At 46.6% G+C, this 24,927-nt stretch overlaps 1 protein-coding gene across 1 annotated transcript in view; it reads right to left on the minus strand.

Moving 5' to 3' along the window:
* COG3 (component of oligomeric golgi complex 3) overlaps positions 1-24,927 on the minus strand; it is a 1,080,852-nt gene that overhangs the window by 601,113 nt on the left and 454,812 nt on the right. Inside the window, exon 12 of the mRNA XM_069640775.1 lies at positions 12,529-12,668. Coding sequence (XP_069496876.1) covers positions 12,529-12,668 — 140 coding nt within the window. The remainder of the gene's footprint in view (positions 1-12,528; positions 12,669-24,927) is intronic.

A 24,927-nucleotide genomic window follows, 5' to 3' on the forward strand; every position in this document is an offset into this window, starting at 1 on the left:
AGAAAATAAAGTGGTTATGTCAACTAGGACAATAAAATATCTAGGTGCTCTAATCAATCCGTCAGCGAATGAAATTGAATGGAAACAACATATTGAGGAGAAAGCGAGATCTCTAGCAAAACAAGGACGTTTCTTTCACCTAAAATATGGGACATACTCAGCAAAAGCCACAATATTGCTCTATAAACAAAAAGTAATTCCAATCTTGACATATGCCAGTGAGTCGCTCATCAACTAACAACTAATGAGATGGCCCTACTACGAAGCAATATTTTGGAGGAAAACCCTGGCATTGCCTAAAGCATTTCCTGTCCAGAGAATACGGTTTGAATTAGCTTTACAATCAGTACAATCCATAGTACTGTGGAAACAAATGGATCTGCTAAGAAAAATTATTTCAGAGGAAAAAATACCAGCGCTAGAAATTTTAAAGCAAAAGAAAGAAACATTTCAGGCATCAGCTCTCTTGAAATGGTCCACTGAGATCAAATTGAAAATGAAAAGAGAAGAGATCACGGAAGAGATGTTGGTCCATAGACCACAATATGCAAAACGGAAAATCCAAATGAATGATTGGATAAGAACTGTAGAAGAACAGAAAAAGTATAAACGACATCTGCATGCTGAAACTGAAGTAAGAGCACTGAATGAATTACCACCATACTTGTCAGTTTCCGTGCTGCCACATTCGTGATCTATTTCTACGTTTTCGATTTAATATACTGCCCACTCGAGATTATCTATCTTTGATTGACAAAACAAACATCAGATCCTCGGTCTGTTGATTCTGCAAAAATCAAGATAGTGTGGAAACTCTATTTCATTGGATTATGGTTTGCTCAGCCCTGAAACCAAAAAGAGAACTGTTTAGAGACTTTTTCAAAATTTCTGGCAAACAGTTAACACCTGAGGAAAGATGGACAGAACTTCTTGAAAGAAAAAATCAACGTCTAATATTCACGGTGATGAAATTTTGGAATAAGATTATGAAAGAAGAGAAGCCTAGATGAACAAAACAAATATATTTTTCTAAATCTGTGTAAAAATTGATGTAAATATAAATGAAATGTTTGTTAAATCAAACAAACCATTTTAATAAAAAAAAATATATATATAAACCATTTGCATTTGTACCAATACCCCTACAAAATGCAGTCTGGAAAACATCCAGTCTCTTCATCGTCTTAGCCCATTTCAACAACTCTTGAAGGAGTAATGAAGCAGACCTTTTTGAAGGGATATCTAAAATCACGAATGGCCTAGAATTTGCCAGATCAATTTTTTTAATTTCTTTTTATTTATTTGCATTTTCATTTAAAGCGCTCACAAAGCCCGGGGGCATCGAGGCGCTGTTACAGGAATATGTCTCTTAGTTGCGTATTTATAACGCACTTAATACCCAGAGGTGTCTAAGCGCGGACCTGGGGATCGAATCTGCGTTGCTTCGTGTCGTCTTGTTTCCAAGACTAGCACGTTGCCACTGAGCTATCCTCCTCAGTCCCTTTTTATGAACAGGCCCCATGATAGAAGTTAACCATGATTTTGGAATTTTTTGTGAGACAGCTCTGCAGTGCTGATTCGAAGATGACTAGCAAGGTATTTTGCCCACAAGGGTGCATTTTCCTTCAAAATCATGGTGGATAGACCATCTGGGCCAGGGGCCCTTGAATTTCGACTGCTCGATAGCATAGTGCATAGTTCTTCCGTATCCATCTCCAATCGCCAAACCTATGAATCACATAAATGCACGGCCGGGTCATTCATCGTGTTGGAGTACATTTTCTGAAAATGTCCCATCCATTTTTCCTCAGAAATCATATTTATTTAGGCATTTGTTTGGAATTTCTCATTAAAATGCATTAGAGACCCAAAGTCTTTAGTGTTTTTATTGGCCAACGTATAAAGCATTTTCTGTGCATCATTCAGAAGTCATTTTGTCCATGTTGCCTTTGCCAGTTCTTACAGCAGTTTTTTACATATCTACGCTGAACTAGGTATGTCGGATGTAATCTCTTCAGGGATCTACGTAGGTCTCTTTTACAGCTTCAAACTTCCGGATCGTACACGTGCCTATGGACAATCTGAGGCTTCTTAGATTTTGGCATTAAATCATATACCTTTGCAAGTAATTGATGTTAAGGATATCGTTCCATCAATTCAGAAAGCATCTCACCTGGATAAAATGTTAGTAAAAATGGAATTAAATGCATGTATATTATGGTAATTGCAAGAAATGTGGTTCTTACCTTGGTTGATCTTCAAGTCATTATAATATTCCTCTTGGTTTCCTGCCATAAAACATTTTATTTGGTTCTAACCTGTAATGCTTTGTAAAACATACCTGCTTTAACAGTGTGCTAGGGATATTCGAAATTCAACATACACTTGGATTGTCAAATAATATCCAGCACACTCAAGAAAACGTTTCCATTTGTGTGTCCCCATGCTAGGTAGGGGAACAGGTTTAAGTGAGGAAAAAAAAGACATGGAATCAGTACCTAAGAAACTTATATTTGCATTTTTCTAGTGATGAATTTTCAAAGCTGCACACCCAGTTACACATTATATATGTGGAGATGCCATCCACATACCTGCACATTAACTTGCCACTGTGCCAGAAGAAGCCTAAACTCCAGGGCTTGCTCTCTTTATATGTCCAGTCTTCCTGCATACCGAGAGGACCAATAACAAGAATTGTGATAGATGAAGATATCCTTAATCCCTTGCTTAAATCTTCCCTTGGTCACTGAGAAAACAAACAACGCAAGCAAACAGTGACCCACTGATCCAGCATGTTTACATGTCCTCCATCAGTCTTTCCGGACCACGAGTAACAAACACTAGCCCTCTATCCAAAGTTATTTCATTTGAGCATCTGCTCTCAACCTATTGGACTGTACTTTCTGTTCCCCCTATTCACCTTTGTTAATTGCTTCTCCCACCATTTCTCGCGAGGCATCTTTCAGTGATTTATGCTGTCACCATGGACATTTGATACAGGTCACGACAAAGGGAGACATGTTAATTGGCACATTTGACTGTGTTTGTATCAAAGGTGCAGCGTGTCGGGTCACAAACACCTATTCATTTTATGTTAGTTTGCTAGATCGCTGGCCTGTATAAGGTTGTAACCGGGAGGGTAATTTAAGGCAAAGTCTCGGGCCGAGAGCGCGCCGTTTTGCTGTTCTGTTGTTCTATTACAAGTCCTGTCATAGCCTGTCGCAGCCCCTGCAGGTTTTCACTGTGCAGTGCGAGTGACACTGCTGCTAAAACTGCCTTCAAAACTGCACTTTCCATTCTCCAGCATGTGCGAGCAGCGAGCTGCGCTGATAAAATACTCAAGTTTCAAGTTCGAAGTTTGTTTCCCTGCGGCGTGACACAGCTGATGCAGTTGATACAGTACAGCTGAGCCGTCGAACCGTGCACGCCTGCCTCTGTGTGTGTAGGGGGAAGGGTGCCAACATTGCTTCCTCAGATTGCTGTAGCGAGGAGTCAACCCCTGAACACTCCACTCTGTAATACCAGCACTAGGTCCTCAAGTTTTCTTCTGCCCCTTTCCCCACCGCTCAGTGTTTGCTTTCCTAGATGGGCCATGTGGCGCTGCCCCTTGAAGGGACGCGCACGCGGCGGCGTGACGTTGCACTCCGCCGCGTGCAGTATAAATAAAAGGAGCGTTCCCAGCCGCTTCAGTGCGACCGGGAAGCCTGAGCAGTACGGACATGTGTGTGTAAGTCTGTACTAGCTGGGGGGCTTACGTGCATCGCGATTGGGGGAAGGACCAACCCCCAACAGTGGCGACGAGGTGGGGATGATGCCTGGGCCTGGCGGTGATTGAAAGATCGATTTTTTTTCCCGAAGCGGAATCTTGATTGAATTTCGTTTCATGCCGTAGGCCGTGCTTCGACCACGCGGCTGGCGGCCATTTTGAATTTCGGCCGTGGAACTTCACAGAGCTCCGGTTTGGGCAGTGAGTGGCATCCAGGCCAAATTTTTGGACACACTGCTAGCAGGCAGTTATACCTGCATACCCATGCCCATTTTTCGATTTTTTTTTATCCTTGGGCCTCCTACGGCGAGTGAAAGCAAGGAGAAGGGCTACACTGGCTGTGCCTGCTTGGCCGAAATTCTCCTTGGCTCAATTTTTTGAACATCTATGCCCACAAGGTGCTGCTGCAGCTGGGGATTTCGTTCTTCATCATCCTTTTCATCATCATGCTGGGGAGTTGTTCTTCTTCATCCTCTTCATCATCAGGGTAGACTGCTGCAGCTGTGGATTTTCCATTCTCTTCATCCTCTTCATCATCACATCCAGCTGCTGTGTCTGTGCATGAGACAGTCTGCGGAGGGGGACACTCTGCCATCATTATCTGTGTTCCCAGGTTGGACAAAAAGGGGCGTTCCCGGCCGCGTCAGTGCGACCGGGAAACCCGAGCAGTACGGACGTGTGTGTGTGAGTCTGTACTAGCTGGGGGGCTTACGGGCATCGCGATTGGGGGAAGGACCAACCCCCAACAGGCCATTTGCTGGCTCCAGTAGAGTGGGAGAAGTCTCTGATGGGCGCATGAGCTGGGAGAGCGAGCTGAAGTGGGGACTTCCAGGGCCTTAATGGATCAAGGTGAGAGTCAACACAAGCAGCTACTCTGCTATTTCTTTTGCTATTGCTTTGTAACTTTGGACCAACTGACTCTGGATCAGCAGACTTAGCGGAAGCCAAGTGGGAACTGAGGGGGCTGGCTTTGCGTCTTGTATATCTTTTATAAATCAAATTTAATTAGAAGGCCCAGTGAATTCAAATCGATGGGATAACATTGATGGGCAAGCAAATTCTGAACCTGTGTCTGTACCCATACACCAGCGGAAAATGTTATATGCAAAAGAAACTCCCAGTGCCAGAACAATTGACAGATTCCTGTACCAAAGATCTGAGCCCAGAGAATGCCACAAGACCTTTTTTTTGTGTAAATTACATTTATATTAGTTTTAACAAAGCAGGATTGCAGAAAAAAAATTATTTCCCGAAATCCAACAATCACAGTTACAATTGTATATATCTGAAAACACCCTCGTCTGGTTCCCTCACATCCCTCAACACCCGTCTGTCCCCCCCCCAAACATATCTTAGGGTCCCATAATGCCAACAGTTCATGCAACATTAGTACAAGCTGTGTCGGCTATAGGTCTGGGCAGGTATGAGCCAGTGCTCACCATTCTAGAGGCTGTTCAGGACAGAGCACGAGTTATGTGTGCTACAGGTATTGGACAATGCATTAAAACATTCCCAATGCTCCTCATTACATTGGCTGTCGAAGAGAGTGAGGTAGTATTACAGTTCCAATGCTTTACCGGATTGCATAAAAGCACAGAACCGGTGATATGGCATTTTATGGAGTCACCTGGCCACTTAATCCTCTGACCCCATTTCCCACTGTGAAACCTGCATTACAAAGGCAGGACTACAAGACCCATAGTGCGATATGATATGAGACGTAAAGCCAGACTGCTCAATTATTCCATTCCTCAAACAGACATCTCTGTAAACTCCCCTATAGTTTTCACGCCACAGAAGTCTTCCTTTCACATAATTATCCATTCAGTGAATACAATGTGTAGGCACATGTAGATTTTAAACAACATCTTTTCAAGTCAACAGATTAGAGACACATCCAAAACTGGTCAGCATTATGTGTATATGCAGAATTCCTTTGCTGTGAAAATGCCCTCTTTCCTGGCAGACCATGTGTACATAACGTGTAGTTAAGTGCACCTGTACCCCCTCAGCTCCACCCCTGCATGTCTCCCGCACCTAGACAGGAGGGCCCCCAAAAGAACACAATCGGGGCATTTCAGCAGCAATTAATCACTGGCCCAGCCAGCACTGGTTGCCACGGCTGGGGACCCATAGGACAGGCACAGAAAAATAGGGGGACACGCCAACTACCAGAGGAGGAACGAAAACCAGGCATGTCGCCGGGATTCATCATTCCACCCACTGCTGCCACACCCACACACAGCCACACAATGCATCATGTGGTGAGTTTGCACTGCCCAAATGTGCTGCGCACTCACTAGCTCTGATCATTAATGCCTCACAGGGCCCTCGCCAACATGCCACGTGCAAGCTCCGGAGCTTCCAGCAGCCTTTGTCCGGAGTTCGGCACTTGTTTCTTGGGGACACAATGTGATAACTTAGTCAGGCGAGGAATGGAGCGAGTGGCCTGCATCTGTGGGGGCACGGAATGAGGCACGTGCAGTGGTTTAGAGAAACAGAGTGAGGGGCAGAAAGGGAGCCAAACAAAGAAAAGGAGAAAGAGAGGGAAGAAAGTACATAGTACGAGAAAGGGAGCGAAAGGTGAGGGGTGGGGATAGAAGTAAAAAAGGAAGGAAAGGGCGAGAGAAAGAGGAAAAGAAGAGAGGGGCGAATGGTGGCCGAGAGAGACAGTAGAGAGGGGGAGAGAAGGATGGAGCACAGGGCGAGAGAAAAGCACCGATGCAGAGAGACGAGAACAGGGAGAAGACAGGGGGAGTGGGGGGGCGAGGTACATGTGAGAGACGATACACATGGGAAGAAGAAGCGGAGGAGTTCGCTGGTGAAGGGTACCAGGCAGGGGCCCTCGGCAGCATTCGGAGAAAATGGTCACGATGCCGTGGAGACTCCACAGGGGAGGGTCTAGCAGAAAGAGTGCACATGAGAGTCCTTATTAGAAAGAGTGCACATGGGGGGTCTTTTCATACGGGGAGGTTGCACAGAGGTAAGAATAATTTGGCAATTTGGCTAGTGCCTCGTACCAGAGGCCGCCAGTGTCATAGCGCTGTAAAAGTGGTGGAGTACCTACTCTGTACCCATGTGAAAGGTCATAAGAGATGATCGCATAGAGCATGAAGTGCGGGAGGGGGCACCCATAGGAAGGCTCCCCAGGGGAGGCGGCGGGGGTACTTGGGCGAGGGTGAGCACGTGGGAAGGGTCCCCGGGCGGGCGGACACGGCTACAGGAGAACATGAGTGATACATACTGGAGGATGGCATGAGTGATGCATACTGGAGGGTGGCGCCCCCCGTGCACGTTGCATTCTTGTTCTGTGATCACCCCTCCCCTTGCGCTGGGAAGCCTATGCTGTGACCAGGAGCTTGAGAACAGAGGGGCTTTAATTCACTTTCAATCAGAGTTTTGGAGTGGGGGGGGGGTCTAGAGGGCCTTTAGGAGTCAAAGTCTGCCATCATATCAGCGACTTAATTCCCCCCCCCCAAATAAACAACCGCCCACGCTCTAAAGATGCCATGAGGGTGGGGGCACAAAGGGCAGGGTCTCGTTTAGAGCAGGCCCTCCTCGCCACAGTGCAACCCACCCCTCCCCAAGAAGACAGTGTGTAGTGCGAGGGTCTCTCGCAGGGACCCCAAACTGTATGCCACGTATGGGCGCACTTATGCCACAGGACACCGCCATATCTGAACCCCGCCATGTCTCTGCAGTTCCCAGACATGCTCGTATTGCGCAGATTTCCACAGGTACTGCCTCCTGCATACCCTGCACCCCACCCTGCCCCTTCAATACCCCAGTACTAGTACTACTCACACCCCAGACCCTTATACACCCCTTGAGGTCAGCTAGATACCCCAGCGCTCCTGTGGGCCCTCCACTCCCCAAAACAGAAGAGGGTTCTTTACTGGCATAAGAACTGCCAAATTAAACACGGAGATATAAGATGTCTCATTCTCGCTAGTGGTGACCATTGTGCTCCATGTTCCTTTATGCATGATGCTTGCATGCACTTATGTTGCTGTTCTCACTGCTAATTCTGATGTTTGCTTCAGGGTGATACACAGCACCCCCAAACCCCCCACCCGTACTACTCTGTGCCCCAATCCACAGAAACGCAGGCTATGCACTACAGGCTCACTGCCTCTCTCGGATATATCAGGCACCCGGCCCCAGCTTCACAGCCCAGCCTCCCTGCCACATGTTGAGCCATAACCACTTTCCAGCACCCGCTCGCGCCGGGCTGCTGCTGGTGGGTGTTGGGGGGGGGGGGGGTTATGGTACCTGCATGACACTGATCTCAATCTTGGTGGTGGGCATGCTGGAGTGCACAGGATCAAAGTCCCCGGTGGATGCCATGCTGTGTCCTGGCGCCGGATGTTGGGTGCTGAGCTCCCCAATGCACGCAGGTCTATGTGCACTGCAATGCTGGGGGTCCTGGAATTAAAGTGCCTTGGGCACAATGCCGATGACGGCTACTCTCCTCCTGTGCTGGCTGTGCTGAGGGCGGCCTGAGCCACGAGGTGCCCAAGAACTTAGGTGGCGGTGGCAGGTCGGGCGAGCTACTACTGTAGTCTGCAGACTGCTGCTGCCTCCGTGTGTCCGCCCAAAATGCCCAGGCCCAGCCAATATCCTGACTGAAGAGAAAAGATGTTGGAATTGATTGACCTGACCTCTCCAGAGTCCTGCATTTCATTGGCTCGCTGTCGTTCCCCGGGCCCCCAGCCCCAGGGCACTCAGACAAAGTTGCTTTCACCTGCAAAGTTGAAAGCAACTTGCCAACTTGCAAATGGAGTGTACTGTTGTGTCGTTTGCGTTTGCGCAACTGCAGAGTCAGGCCCAGCCCAGGCAGGCTGGACAGGGAGTGGTGTTAGAATTCGCACTCGCAAAGGAGCGTGGCATGACTGGCCTCAGGCCAGCCACACCGTCACCGAATGCCAGGCCTGAGGGAGGCCATACTGAGGCAGGCCAGTGAGCACTGCATGGCGGCCCCTCTCCTTCTACGATGCCTGCATGAATGATCAAAATCATCAAAGCAAGGTAACAACGTGTGTGTGTGTGTTACCTTGCTTTGCTGAGTGTTGCAGCCTGCTGCTGCCATCACATCAAGTTACAAACCATATATTTCACCTAAAACAAAAACGGCCCAAGGGTGGCTTGGTCTAAAACCGGCCCACCAGGTCCTCACAGTCGTTCGGCCACGGGCCAAACGACCGATAGTGCCAGTCCAACCCTGACCATGCAGCATACAGACCATGCCCCAGTAACACTCACTCTACAGGAACTTATAGCGCCACCCCTGGAGCAAACCCGTTGCCAGCTAAACAATGCAGTCTTGCGAGATCCGACACCAAGGCGGGAAATGAGCAAGGTAATTGAAAAATATTTTAGGGAGAATGATAGCAGGGAACTGGACCTAGGTTGGATTTGGGACATGGGGAAAGCAGTGTTTTGGGGGCAATTGATTGGGAAAACTGCAGCCGTGACCCGTGCTAAGGCCTGCATGTGAGAGAAGCTGAAGGCCGAGCTTAGGGCCAGGGAAAGGAAGCACAAGTAGAGGAACACAGTAAGATCACTTGGGGTACTCAAGGTAACATGGCCTAAGATAGAGGCACATCAGACGGGTGCAGATGTGCAATCCCTCTTGCATGCCCAGCAATATTATTATACTAGAGGGGATAAGACGGAACAAAACCCTGATGGCCAAATTGAAACTTGGGCAAATGAGGAATAGAATCGGAGCGCTGCAGAACAGAGAGGTATCTCTTTGTTGGGATGAACTAGGCAAAGCACAATTAATAGAATCAAATTTCACTGACTTTCTGGGGGGAGATGGTTCTATCTCTGGGATGGGCCAATATTCCTTTGATCCACTTCGGCTCCCTAAAATATCAGGAGCAGATAGGCTTATGCTATAAAGGCCGATTTCGGCCCTGGAAGTAGATGCAGTTATTAGAAATCTCCTGTGTAATAAAACCCTGGGCACGGACGGTTTCCCTAATACCTTCTATAAATCCTTTTCGAGCCAAATGAGTCCTCTCGTTGGTGAAGCTGTTTAATTCCTTGGAGTGAGTGGACGGGTCTCAGGACAATGGAAGAATCTAGGACATCGCTTATTCTGAAACCAGGGAAAGACCCGGTAGAATGCAATCCCTACAGGCCTATAGCACTACTCAATTGTGATGCGAAGATATTTACAAAAGTTCTGACAAACAGGCTCGCTGGGATTTTACCAATATTAGTTAATGAAGATCAGACAGGCTTTATAAGGGGTAGAACTGCATTTGTTAACGTCCGGCGGGCATTGAGCGGATAGATGTGGGGTCTCACACTGGGCAGAAAGCAGTAGTGCTGTCCCTAAATGTGAATAAGGCTTTTGAGAGCCTGGTGTGGCCCTACTTGCAGGAGGTTTTAGCTGCATATGGCTTTGGTCCGCATTTCTGTAAGTGGGTGTTTGCCAACTTTGTGGCTCCATTTACATGGGTAAAGGAGAATAAGATCCACATAGGCCTGATTAACATCAGAAAGGACACCAGAGGCAAGGCTGTCCCTTGTGCCCATTACTTTTTGCTTTAGCTATGAAGCCCCTAGCCCACTTAGTAAGAGAAGACTGTTGCATCTCTGGAATTTCTGTGGGGGATAATCAGCATACGATCGGGCTATATGCAGACGACGTCATCTTATAGCCAAGCGATTCGGCGCGGTCCGTCCCTCTAGCTCTGGAGGGGATTGAACAGTTTTGGGGCATATCAACTACGGGAAATCAGTGGGAATGAGTATCGGGGAACCAGACGAGGCACTACAAGGCATTCTCCCTTCCCTTCGTCTTAGTTGGGTGTCGGACAAGATAAAATACCTGGGAATCTACTTAACACCTAGAGCTTACACGCTATACACGGTAAACTTCCCAAGCTTATTGAGGGAAAGCGAGGCGGACCTTGGAAGATGGGAGCATCAACACATTTCTTGGCTGGGAAGGGTGGCCGCGGTCAAGGTGTCACTCATCCCTAAACTGTTATACAAGGTCCACGCCCTGCCGGTCAAGGTCCCAGCAAAGCCTATCTCCCAGCTCCAGGGGAACATTCTCAAATCTATTTTTGGGGGAGGGGGGTGAGACCCCAAGTGTTAGGAAGGTAATGATGTGATCACCTTTGCAAGGAGGACTGAGGATCTCATTGCTTAAGAGATACCTCATAGCGACTCAGGTTGGCTCATTATGTGACTGGAGGGGGGAGTTGGGAAGAAGCGGGTACATTTGGAACAGGAGGTCACATCTAGCTGGACAATATCCCGTTCCTTACTCAGAGTTCGGGAGGAAGGAGGCAAGCTTTTAAATACCTCTAAGGCATTCCTTGGGTACTGGGACATGGGAAGTCAGATGCTCGGAATACCGGTGAGACTGGGCCCACAGGCCCTGGCGCTAGAAATACCAGAATTCAGTCCTGGAATGACGGGCCGTCCCTTTCCAGAATGGGAGACCTCTGGGAAACTGACACTGGGATATATGTACGTGGGATTGGATCCACTGTTGTTCGAAGTGTGCAACGTTACATTTGCTGTTAATTAGGGGGGAAAGGTTTCAAAAGAGCCAGCTCAGCCATTAGATAACAAATAAGGACGTTAGGTGTAAGGGGACGAGGGAACCTAAAGGGATTGAACTTACGCCGTCAGAGGGTCTTAACTCAAAACGTACAGCCACTTGCTACCGATTATTTGATCCAGCTGAGGAGTCAGATAAGCTAACTTATATGTTGAAGCGGAAGGCTGAACTGAACAGTGACATCCAACCTGAATCCTGGTCTCATATGGGAGAACACCCACAATGCATCCCGATGTACAGGGATGAAGGAATGTGGGTATGAAATGTTATGCAGGTGGTATACGTTTCAGAGTCGATGGCAAGAAATCAACCCTGAGATGTAAGATCGGTGTTGGAGGGGGTGTGGGGAGAGAGGAACGTTAGGACATTTATGGTGGTCTTGTCCTCGATCTCAATTGTATTGGAAGGAGATCCTCTCGCATATAAGAGAACTAACTGGGGCTGCTTTCCCATGGGACCCAAGAGTAATTGTTCTGGGGGACTCTACTGACGATGCAGGATATCCACTGAGAGGCCAGCTAGCATGGGTGATTACATAGTTCCTGGTGGCTGCAAGACTAACATTAGCTACTTCAAGGAAGGAAGCTACCTGAAGGTCCGATTGTTACACAGTGGTGGGTCAGAGTGTGGACGCGTATGGCTTTGGAGAAAATAACAGATATTCTCACTGACTCATATCAAACATTTTATGTGGCCTGGCTTTCCTATAATCCAATACTTGGGATCTCAGGAACATTGTACCCACAAGCCGCAGATTCTTCCGCACTTCCGCGATTACGATAATACTGTGACAGTTACCCACATTGGAACTGGTGACACTTTAGTACTGTTATTGTTACCGTTGGTGAAATTGTTGGTTGGTTGATTAGTTTATTTAAGTCCAGAAGCTTGCTCTGAATTGTGATATTAATTAAGAAAACAAAGTTTGGGGAATAAAAGAAAGGGAGCAGGGAACGAATGAGGAGAAAAATGGAATGGATGGATGTACTCAAAACAAAATGTTCAAGCAAACGCTTTCCTGAAGTCATTTAATAGCAGACGATTCCCATTCATTCATGAATAAGGTACAGGGACTCTTTTCTGGATAAAGAGGGAGTTTTGGTTGACATTCTCTTTAACTTTGAAATAAATGCACTATGTTCAAAACTAGCAATAAAATATCCTTATAACTTACCATTGTTCTGCACATGGTCCTCAAGCATCTCTGTTTTAAGAATACCACAGAGTTCAGACAAAGTTTCTAAGTGAATAACATGGATAATTAATGGCCTCAGTACATCATACAGCGACAAACAGAGCTTTTCCAGAAGTTCACTGCAAAAAATAGGAAAATGCATTACTTAAAACAAATACTAAACTTGAAAATATTACTGATGAAAGTTTCTGAATGCAGAGAGTGAATGTTGTTGTGGTGAAAATGAGGCATTTTGGGAAGCGTGAACTTCTTACAAAGGGCAAATCTATATTTAACACAGCATGATGGGCAGATGGTTTGCCTAACGAATGATGGCACTGGTGTGCATGCAGGCAATGTCTAGTATAGGCATACAATCACAGAGACACATGCAATCCTTTCTGGACTACTGTCCGACAAAGGTACACTCGCCACATTTGACATGCATAAACACACTGTCTGCATCATTTAGGCACAGCCAGTATTTAATCTGCAATTGTGCATGCACTATATTTGCATTTATATTTCCGCATGGTTTCTTACCACACCGAAAACCAATCTTGTTAGCGCACACCAAGTGTTTTGCTCCAACATACAGGCCCAGTCTCTCGCCAGTATACAATCACTCACATACAAGCATGAAGATACTCTGTCTCTTGAGCACTAACACCCAATCACCTGGCTGCACACACCCAGTGCCTCTTATGTGCACATGCCATCTCTTGAATTTTTATTTATTTTTAAAATGTATATAGCATGAAAATAGCACGGGGCATTGAGGCGCTGTTACAAGGAGATTACTTAGTTACAGGAGGCATGCATCATATACATCAAGGTGAAAGGCCTGTAGCAGACATTGTAAAAACAGTGCATACATATAGCTTCAGGAGAATGAACGGGATCAGGTGAATAGGAGTGTTTTGATGGCTTTGCGGAAGGCTAGGTGGGAATTTTCTGCTCTTAGGTGCGGAGGGAGCGCATTCAGGGCTGTGATGAATGGGAAGCTAGTGCCCCCTGCTCTGGCTCGTTTGATTTTTGGTACTGTGAGCAAGTTGGCATGTGGTGTTCTGGTAGGTCTGGAGGATGTAGCTCCGTGTATTCTTTTAGTAAGGTATAGGGGGGCTGTGTGATTGATGCATGTGTGGGTTAGAGCCAGGGTTTTAGAGGACACGCTCTTTGATGGGTAGCCAGTGGGCCCGTTTCCTGGCAGCAGATATATGGTCCCTTCTAGGAATGCAAATGCTGCACGGAGCTCACGGTTTTGGATAGTTTGGAGCTTCTCCATGCTTTTTACTGACGTGCCCGCATCTAGGGCATTGCAGTAGTCGAGTCGGGAACCAGTTATAGCTCTGGCTATGGTGAGGCAGTTATCCTTAGACAGGAAGGGTCTGGCTGCATTAAGCAGCTTGGTGCGGTATGCTGCGGCCAACGCAATGGCATTCACTGGCCTGGACATTGAAATATTGGAGTCTAGGTAAACTCCTAGGGTTTTTACTGTTTGAGAGACTGTGATTTTAATGTTGTTGACCGTGAATTAGAGCAATTGGTTGTCTAGTTTCTTTAGGGTTTCAGTGGAACCAATATAGAGAAGTTCCGCCTTGTCACTGTTCAAACACAGCCCGTTCTTAACCATCCAGGCTTGGATGGTTGAGTAGGCAGCGTTGAGGGATTTGGTGTCGGACTCATAGTCACCAGTTGGTGGGAGGAGGACTTGTATATCGTCCGTGTAGTTGGTGTAGGCGACGCCTAGTGAATTCAGGATGAGAAAGAGTGGTCTGGTGAAGATGTTTTATAGGGTGTGGGAGATGCAAGAGCCTTGTGGGACTCTGCATTGGATGATGTCGTGGGAGGCAGGGGCTTGGTCATAGAAGACTTGCATGGCCCTGCCTTGCAGGAATGAGGTGATCCAGGAAGTCGTGTTGTGTGAGAAGTGGGCTGTAGATGTCAAATGGTGGCAGAGGACGTTGTGGTCCACAAGGTCAAATGCTGCAGATAGGTCTAGGAGTATAAGTAAGGCAGGTTTACCAGAGTCTCAAACATCGTGGGTTTTAAAATCAAGTAGGGCCGTTTCAGTTCCATGCCCAGGGTGAAAGCCGGACTGACTGAGTCCAAGGAGGCTGTTGGCTTCGATGAACTGTTGGACTTGCATGTAGGCATCTTTGTCCAGTATTTTTAGCAGGAAAGGACAGGGGTTATAGGCCTGAAGTTGCCGGGCGAGGTGGGGTCCAGTGAGGGTTTCTTCAGGAGGGGGCGAATACTGCTTTGAGGCATGTTGGGACCAACCCGGTCGTGAATGATGCATTGATGAATGCCTTAAGGAAGGGTGCGAGTGTGCTGGCACATTCTTTGATGATGGCAGGCCAGGCAGATGTCCCCTTTACATTTTGAGGGTTTGATGGTAATGATATCTTGCTCATTGACCTCTTCGAAGGACAAAAGAGTGGTTGGGGTGCTGGCATTATGGAAGGGTTCAAGGGGTGTAGAGTGGGTCAGAGTTTGTTGGGTGGTTTTAATTTTGCTGTGCAGGGTGACTAATTTGTTGAGCATGGCCGATTGGATACCATCGCACTAAGCCTCATCTTTGGTGATGGACTGATGGGGTAGGGTAGGTGTCCCTAATTCCCTGAAGATAGAGAAGATCTCTTTATTATCTGATTTGGCGTTAGCAATCCTAGTGTTGAACGAGGTAGCTTTGGCTCAGATGATAGCTTTTTTGTATTCTTTGGCAAGCCTTTGGAACTCTTTTGGCGGAGTCCTGATGGTTAGTTTGTCAGAGTGATAGAGCAGTACGTTTTTTGGAGCGGATTTCTAGTAGTTGAACCAGGTGTGGAGTGTCTGGTGGGTTTAGCTACGCGAGAAGTGAGAGGGGCAATGGCATTATGGATAATTAAATAGCAGTGTTGTACGAGTGGGTGAGTATCTCAGGGTTTTTGGAGAAAGGGAGCCTGAAGGCTGGTCCGAGTAAGTGGGGTCAGAGCCTGACAGAGGCAAGCTGACGCAAGCTCCTGGTGATGGCGGGAGGAGAGGTGGCGCCAACTGGTGCATTTTCTTGGGAGTGGTAATGTCAAATAGAATGAAGTGATGGTCAGTCCATGGGAAGGGGGAGTTGGCAGTTGTGATGGGCTAGCCAGTCTAGGGTACAGCCTTCAATGTGGGCGGGGGCAGTGATGGTGTGTTTGAATCTTAGCGTTCCCAGTGTGTTGTCCAATGATTTGGCAGATGTGTGATTGGGGTAGTTGAGGCCAAGGTTGAGGTCACCTAAGAGGATGGCCTTAGTCAATTTCGTTAGGTTGTCTGAAAGGATGTGTGTCAGGGCTTCTTGGAAGTCGCCTGAGGGGCCTGGTGGTCGGTAGACAAGGTGGAGGAAGATTGTGCAATTAGGGGACAGGTTAAGTTTAAGGAGAAGGTAGTCGCTGTTGTTTTCAATAGTCTTATTAATCTTTCTGATTGGTATGGTTTCCTTTGGTATGAGGGCAACACCCCCACCCTTAGAGTATGGGCGGACTTGCCTGAATATAGTGTAGCCAGGGGGAAGTGCCAGGGAGAGGGTCGGGCCTGGGGCTTCATGGAGCCAGGTTTCAGTAATCATGAGGAGGTCCAGGTTGTGCATGGTGATCAAGTCATGTATGTCAAGGGCAGGAGCATGCAGGGAGCGGGCATGAATAAGGGCGCAGCTGAGAGAAGGGTTCTGAGCTAGACTAGTGTGAACCGTGCTAGCAGATATGGGCATATCCTTGGGTACAACATTAGGAATATCCACATTGTTGGGCAAGGCAACTGTGCTGGCAGGTGTAAGTATCTCATGCGAACAGACAATTTATATTAAATATGTGCACACCTAGAGCATCTTGCGCTCATACCGAGATGGTACACTCAATCTTATAAGCATACCCACAGCATCTTCAACATGCATGCAGACAAACATAAGTTGATGCACAACTACCCTCTTCACCTGAAAGTACATTTATGCACACAATGGCCACCTTCATTGCTCCCACATACACATTTCTGTAGCACACTCACAGAAGCTATAGAGACCAGGAATGATACAACTGCACTCCTATTACGCCTAATGTCAAATGAGATTTGCAAAGCAGTATCAGTATCAGGACATTTTCAAGCCTAATTTGGAGACCTTTCAATTGAATGCATTTGTGTTTTCCAACCATTGGAGATGACAACTTCTTCAATATGTCTCCTGAAAGATGCAGTTACATTGCAGTACAGTTGGAGAAGATTTTCCTTTTTAGCCTCCTTTGTGACACCCCCAGTATTTTTGCTGGACTTTTAGGTCTTCAATTTTCTTTAAGTGAGGTTCTTTGTAAACCTCACTAACCAATGCAATTCTTATTTTTCTGGAAAGGCCTGGTAGTCTCTACCGTTGTACGCCGATATTCTTTTCTCTGTATCAGGTAATATTATCCCCACCAATACTATCGCCATATATATGGTCGTGGTGTAAGGCCATAGGGATGTTTATTAGTGAGGATCATTTATGGGGCAAATGAGACCGGGGGTTGCAGAGGTGTCCCCCGCAGGTTCCATGGGTCAATATCGCCGCAAAAATATGGCAATATTTTTGCGGGGTTATTAACACATGGAACCCTTTTCTCTGGGTTAATTCCCTGAACCAGGCAGTGTCTTTGGGGCAGAGACTGACGGTTTAATTTATTTTTTATGGCAACACTATAGTGCACCATCCTTTTTTTCCAACGCAGTAAGCCTCCTTTGTCTGTGCAGTTGCAAAATCTGTCTCTTTACAGATTCACTAGCTACTTTAATATCTAGTCGAGGGTCATACGTTTCTCTCCCCCCCCTTTTAAGATCTAGAGTGATGTTAGCACAGATCATTTATCATTCTAGAATACATTAATAAGTTTAAAAACACCCAAAAATATCAACATTGTTCTAGATAATTTGTTTGCTATTATTTTCATGATGTCATCTATTTGTCATTTAAAATTTTCAGCCCGCAAGTGTTGCATTTGTATAGCATTAATACACACACAGATCTGACCACGTGATAGGAGTTTGAGCACTAGTCGAGTTTGGGAACTCGCAAGCAGCTCACATAGCGGTAACGGTAACCGCGAGCAGTGCGAGTCTCCTGATTGCAGCTCGTTTGAACCTATAAATAAGTAAAATATGAACAGAGACATGGGGTAATGATCCTTATTAAGCGAGAGGCACCAATAGACATGTGTGCATATTCATATATTCACAACTTTTGAAATAGGAAACTCAAACTTAAATTATCAATATGAGGCCAGCATAACCTTAAAACAAACTGACATTTGTGAATCAGATGTTTCTCGCATGAAGTTAAGTGCTGATATGAATAGAGTCAATATTTGAATCTGTAGCAATGAAATAATTTGTTATGAGCCAGCGAGACAGAATATATTTATGTCATTTCAGAGTAATAATTATGGAAGTTTGACAGTACATGACACACAACATTTAAGAATGACCACCACTTCAGGAACTAGAAGCCATCAAAACCACTTAAGGCTTACAGAATTAAGTACACTGACTAAAGGTTGAGAGTGTAATACAACACAACCAACATACACCTAATATTGGGCCGATATTAACCAATTGATGTATCGGTTTCCATAGGAAAGGTTCATTAGAGAAATTGGTCGTCTCCAGATAACCTCATTCACAAAAATCAAAGAGGTCAGTGTAAAAAAAAGACCTCTTTATTAATTTAAGGTATACAAATAATTTTGTTTTTTATAAAGAATAGCATTTAATCAAAGCGGTTTTGTTTATGACACAGGAAGCAACTGTATTTTCACGGAATTACCAAGTATCTATAACATAGGAGAATGCAAATTAAAAATTGAACAAGAACTTAACTTCACAGACAGATATGATATATGATATGATATGGCATTTGTAACGCGCCTATACACAGGTGTTTCAAGGCGCGGCGAGGCAGGGAGGGGAGGAACAAGGGGAGACAGACAACGATCCTACTAGGCCAGGTGTCATTCAGATCGCGCAAGTGCAGGGGTGGGGGAGGGGGAAAAGTGTAAGGGGAAGGGGAGGGGGGGAAGTGCAGTACAAGGTAGGTGGCGTAAAGTAATAAATAAATAGGGCCAGCTGGTGGCAAGTGCAAGGTAAGTGCAGAACAAGTGCTGGAAAAAGGGGGGGAGGCTGTAGGGATACAGAGACAGTCCCGCAGTGCAGAGGGGTTCCAGGGCATCAGTGCAAGTGGAGAGTGGCTGGGCCCAGGACCGAGGCCGTTAAGAGTGGTCCAGTTGCAGAATCAGTGCAGTTTCAGTGAAGAATATTAGCTGTTTAGCAGGGGAGAGAGAGAGAGAAAGCAGAAGCAAAGAGGAAGGTTTTGAGGTGCTTCCGGAACCGGAGATGGTTCTCCTCAAGTTTCAGGGAGGCCGGAAGGCTGTTCCAGAGGGAGGCCCCTGCCGCGGAGAGAGATCTACCCCCAGCTCGTTGCTTCGAGAAGCGGCTGACTCTGAGGGAGTTGGAGGCGGATGAGCGAAGGGCTCGGGAAGGAAGATATCTGGGAAGAGAGAGTTGAAGGTATTTAGGACCCAGGCCCCAGAAGGCCTTGTGGACAATGCAGAGAGTTTTGAACTTTATCCTCGCAGCCACTTGGAGCCAGTGTAGAGATTTCAGTCCTGGAGAGATACGGTCCCTGGGCTTGAGGCCAAGGACAAGTCTTGCAGTTCTGTTCTGGATGAGTTGCAGAGGGCGGAGAGTGGAGGCAGGCAGATTAAGATAGAGGCTGTTACAGTAATCCAGCTTCGAGAGAACCAGGGCTCGGGAGACAGTGAGCTTCTGGGGAGAAGGAGAGGAAGGGAAGAATACCTCTGAGGAGGTGCAGCTGGTAGTGTGACTTCTTAGCGACGTCAGAAATATGAGGAGAGAAGGAGAGTGTGGAGTCGAAGATGACCCCAAGGTTTTTTGCATTGCAGGTAGGAGCAGGGAGGGGGCCAAGGGAGGCAGGCCAGAGAGCTGCAGGGAAGGAGGGAGTGGGTGTACCGATGAGTAGAATCTCAGTCTTACTGGCATTAAGGCAGAGGTCATTGGCGGCAGAGATCCATAGCTCACCCAACCCAGCAGGGTTGGGACCGAAGTGAACAGCGAAAGTTAACTCCCCTGAAGAAGTTCCTTGTGTTCCAAAAATAGATTCAAAGGAACGAAACATGTTGGGTCATATATACAGCCATATTTAAAAAGGCTGTCTAATTATTAGTCACCGGTGAGATATACGTTGTCAATAATAACTATGAGCTACAAGACAACCATTATAGACATAGCCATTGTTTTTCTGCTGTTGTATTATATTGATAGCAGTATGTGCTTTTTTTATATTGAGAGTAATGAAAATGAATTATATACTGTTTTATCAACCACTAGTTACTTTGGAGTGCATATAACGCAGTTCAACAAATCTTTTTAAATTGACATTGTTTCTATGTTTTTGTAAGAATAAACTGAACATAAGTGTTTGTATGAATAAAGGGTCAATTTTATCTTTTTTGCTCTAAATTGCTTAATCCTGTATTTCGTTTGGTCATAAACTGAAAATTGGACAGGGCCCTTAAAATCAGCTACTTATATTGACTTACCAGGGTGGGCCAAGTCGTGCAGCCCTGGTGTCCCTTTTTGTTTTGGAAGCCTAATTGGCCACTTCATTTTTAAACTCTGTGTACTAAGCCACTGGCTTTGTTGGTTGTCGTCCACATGTGTGTTGCCAAGAATGACCATGAATGGTTTTTGTCTTTCCAGAGCACATAAAAGGCAGACTGAATGAATTGAAACCACTTTCGGCTTAATAGGGGGCTCCTAGACAACCTAATCGCATTCCTGCTTGAATAATGTGACAAATGAAGTTTGGCTGGCCACTAAGGATTGCATGCCTGCCAACATTTTGAATGCTGCATGCCTTATGACAGAAGGACTGGGGTACCTTACCAGCCCTGCAGTAGTGCGTATATGATAGGGATTTAGAGCCATGCTTTAGTCGATCATTGGACCTACAAGGAAGCCATGAAGATCTTGAGGAGTACTATGGACTCCATCTGGAAGCTTTGCTGCTGCCTGCTTTCCTCCTGCTGTCCTTGAAGCAAAGCAATGCCTCTCATCAACCAGTAGAAGCCTGCTGAATGACTCCCTCCCTAAAAGGAACAGTCCCAGTCATCAGTGCTTTTCGCTGGAAAGCCCTGAATCTCTGGAAACCAAGTTTTGCTCATCTTGAGAGGGCACTACTGATGTGCAGTATCAGAGATGGTGTTATGTGCTGTCAAGTCCTCATGATGACTCCTACAGAGGTCGTCCTGATTCGTTGCACTGCTCCTGCTGTTGATCTAAGTTGGATGTGGGTATGGAGGCCTTTGTCTCTTCCTGAGTCACACTTAACCCATTTTGTGGCCCACTCCAAGACTCCTCAAACTCTGCTTTATAGGCTGAAGCATGGGTTGCCTGAAAGAGGTCATCCATCATCGAGGATTAGGAGGTGCTAGCACAATCTTCTCCTGGCACCAATAGGTCACAATGGAGAATGGAACAGAAACTAGCCAGAACCAATCCAGACCTCTGAACTTAGATTCAAACCATAACCCCTATCCTGTCCCAGAGGCGGGGTCTAGGAGCTGGGACGGTCCCAGTCTCTGTCCGTTCTACTTGTGCCTGGTGTGAGGGCCCAGCAATGTGAGGGAGACAACTTTTGGATAATTGTTCAAATATGCCATTTTATTAAATTATAAATGATCAAACGGCTCACTGTCCCTACTCTGATGAGGATTTCCCTGCCTATCAAAACTAAAGGGAAACGCACCTTCCAGGAGTTCAATAATGTGGCCATTATTGCGCCTCGCTCTGCCTTCAGCGTCCTCAGCTCTGTCCTCCAGATTACACACTTGTTGCTGCAAGACCCTGACTTCTTATGGAGGCATCATTAAACAGACCCTCCAGAAAATTGCGGCATAAAATGCAAAATTTTGCGGCACAAAAAAGAAAAAAATTGCGGCACACAACTGCGTTTTTTGCGGCATTTTCTAATGTTGAAAAATATATCATTTAACATCTTTTTTAGCCTAAAACCAAGTAATTGCAAGGCTTTTGTTAGTGAGGAACAAAATGTTGTGTTCTGTCTGGCCACGCTCTGTAGGACAGCCAGGTCGAGTCACCACAGCCTAACATTTTGGATTGTGGTGGGGGAGGGGGGATATTGCCTGATCAGCTCCATGAAATGGTGCTGCGCCACTACTTCCAGCAGACAAGTGGAAAGCAAATAAACAGATAGGCTTGAATTCAAAAGTGTAACCCTGGTTGAAGCCCATAGGTTTGCTTTTCGCTTGTCCTATGACCCCAGGAGAGAGGGGGAACAACTCTACACTTCTCCACGGAAGGAATCTGTGAGGCCCAAGACACAGGGGCAATGCAGTGGCAGTAACTGCAAGCCCATAATACCTAGCCAAACAATGAACTCTCTTGGGTGGTCATCATTCCTTGGTTATGCCACCCACACATGGTGACTTAACACACCCACAAACAGAAATGACATCACAACACTACCAGGGGTCAAGTCCTACAAATTAAAGTGGGGGGACTCATCAACAAATGCAATGGCATGTGATGTCATCAGAAACTAGCATATCAAGGTGAAATAAGCATATATCATTAAATTGGCTTTGCATAACCACCAAAATTGCACAGGACGAATGGCATTTGCCTTTCATAAATTTAAACACCCAATTTTGTGCGTAATTGGTGTCATACAGCCCAGCCTTGATTGAAGGCTGGGCTGCATGATACAAACGCTCGTAGCTGTATTCGTTTCAAATTGCTTTACAATTATTGTAAAGCAATTTGAAATGAATACAGCTACGAGAGTCTTCAATTGGAATCATGCAGCCCAGCCTTGATTCAAGGCTGGGCTGCATGATACAAACGCTCATAGCTGTATTCGTTTTCAAATTGCTTTACAATTGGTATCATGCAGCCCATGATACCAATTGAAGACTCTCGTAGCTGTATTCGTTTCAAACTGCTTTACAATCATTGTAAAGCAATTTGAAACGAATACAGCTACGAGCGTTTGTATCATGCAGCCCAGCCTTGAATGAAGGCTGGGCTGCATGATACCAATTGAAGACTCTCGTAGCTGTATTCGTTTCAAACTGCTTTACAATAATTGTAAAGCAATTTGAAACAAATACAGCTACGAGCGTTTGTATCATGCAGCCCAGCCTTGATTTCAAATTGCTTTACAATAATTGTAAAGCAATTTGAAATTAATACAGCTACGAGAGTCTTCAATTGGTTGAGGCTGGGCTGCATGATACCAATTGTAGACGAGCGGCAGAAAGCATTAAGTTTATGCTTTCTTTTCCGGCACTCGACAGGAAAGTAATTTACTTTCCTGTCGAGCGCCAGTAATGAAAACAGTCCAGTGGCCTCTTTGGGTGCTCTGAGTTGGGGGCAGATGAGCGGACAGGCCAGTGCTTACCTGGCTACGCTTCACCAACTCTGTCAGCTCGGCAGGGCGGGCACTCAAAGAGCCTTGGAGGTGCCTGGGGTCACAGCCAAATGCTGTGCAGCTCCCAGGCCTGCGTGACCCTCCCCCAATCCTGGGCCTGCAATCCTGGGTGTTAACCCTCAAGCTGCTGCAATCAGCAGTCAGCTGTGTTCGCTCTAAATCATTAAATGAGTGCGAAAAAAGACACACTAAGCTAACGTGTCTTTTTCGCGCTCATTTAATGATTTATAGCGGCAATTGCGGGAAATGGCAAATTTTGCGATTTTTTTGCAAATCGCAAAATCGCCATAAGGTGGATGGTCTGATTAAAGCCACCTGAATTTTCCGTAACTGCCTTCTCAAGTGTTCATGTGTGTTCAGCCAGTGACCGGACATCTTGTCTTAACAAGTTTACGTCTATACTGATGGAATCGATTTTAGCCTTGAGAGATTCCTTCAAGGATGCTATGGCTGCAAGGATTTGTTCATCTGCCTTCTCTAGTGACAACTCCTCTTGAGGCGTCCTTGTACTAGTATGCTGCGCCGCCGTGGTGGGCTTAGCGAAGGTATCCAAAGTCAGCTGCTTAGCATTACTCTTCTGGGGCTTTGATGCCATGGTTGCTCTACTGCAGCGAGGATATGTACTATACAATGTCCCTTTGTTAACTTAGTCCTTCTCCACGCCTAGGCCGCTTCACCGCAAGTGGGCCTTTATTTCCCCGGAGATTGAGATCACGCTGCTGCTTGGTATGCTGTATTGGTGCTGAAGTAGCATCTTGTCACTTAGCCACTGCGTGGCGATGCGCCCTTAGTCCTCAGGCATTGCTTGCAGTTATGCCGCCTGCACTTGCCACCGACCAGCTACGTATAGCTGCGAAGGGAAGTTCTTGCTCTGTAATGACGCTATTAGGGTGCGTCAGTATCTTATTGCACAATAGAGGTGGTGTTCCAAAGTATAATGCACCTATCTCGCTGCTGCCATTGTAACCTCTGGCGGCTCACTCTTGTCAGTTATAAGCTTTCATACTGGCCCACCTCATGCAACTGTTTTGTGTGGTCTGGCCTTGATGTTTGCTTCCCTTTGTTTGCTTTGCAGCGTCCTGTGGTTTACTGCCTTTGCTGTCTCTGGTTCCTTGTCTGCGGTCCCTGTATAGTCAGCTCGTAATGTCTGTCTCCTTTTGTGCTCCTCTGCTGTTCCACGATGGAGATCCCTGTATACACTGCGTGTCGGCGCCGCTGCAATCACCCGTAGTTCGGTCTGGACCATAGGGGAAACCACAGTTATCTGCACTGTCTTATGACTAGGCCTCGCTCCCTCACGAGTCCGGCCATGATAGATTCCTAGCAATTGTCCTCCCATGTGGCTGTTTTCACTGCAGGCGGCTTGCAGGGCAGACCGCGGCAAGCACTCTTTCAGCAGTCCTCTAGTTCCACTGGCAGCACTCAGACTGGATCGCCATGGGAGCCGCACACGTCAGTTTTGTACACCTTATTCAGCCCTGCCAGGCCGCTATAAGCTCCCCACAGAGTCGGCCGGACCACAGTGGGAGCGCCACTCTTCGTGCTGCACCAGTCCGGTCCAGCTCCTCCTCCTGGGCCAGACCACGTTTGTGCATTCTGGCGTGTTTTGTTTCCCTGCCACCAGTGGCGGCCCTTATCCCCTTGGGCCGGGCCGCAGTGGGAACCACACACAGTTCTAGCCTTTGCATTTTGACACAGTCGGACTGCAGTACAAGCTGCACACTTCACAATGTTTGCTCCATCAGGGTGGCGTGTAATACTCTTGTGGCTAAGTTCGTGATTGCAGGCAGGCCGCGGTGCTCATGTCCTGCAAATGCGCCCAGGTAGCATTGCACGCTGTGGCACACGCACCCCTGTGTTCCTTTGTCCAGCAGACCTCACTGGGC

The sequence above is a fragment of the Ambystoma mexicanum genome, chromosome 7q (assembly GCF_040938575.1).
Source record: "Ambystoma mexicanum isolate Mex_15411 chromosome 7q, UKY_AmexF1_1, whole genome shotgun sequence".
NCBI classification, from domain to species: Eukaryota; Metazoa; Chordata; class Amphibia; order Caudata; family Ambystomatidae; genus Ambystoma; species Ambystoma mexicanum.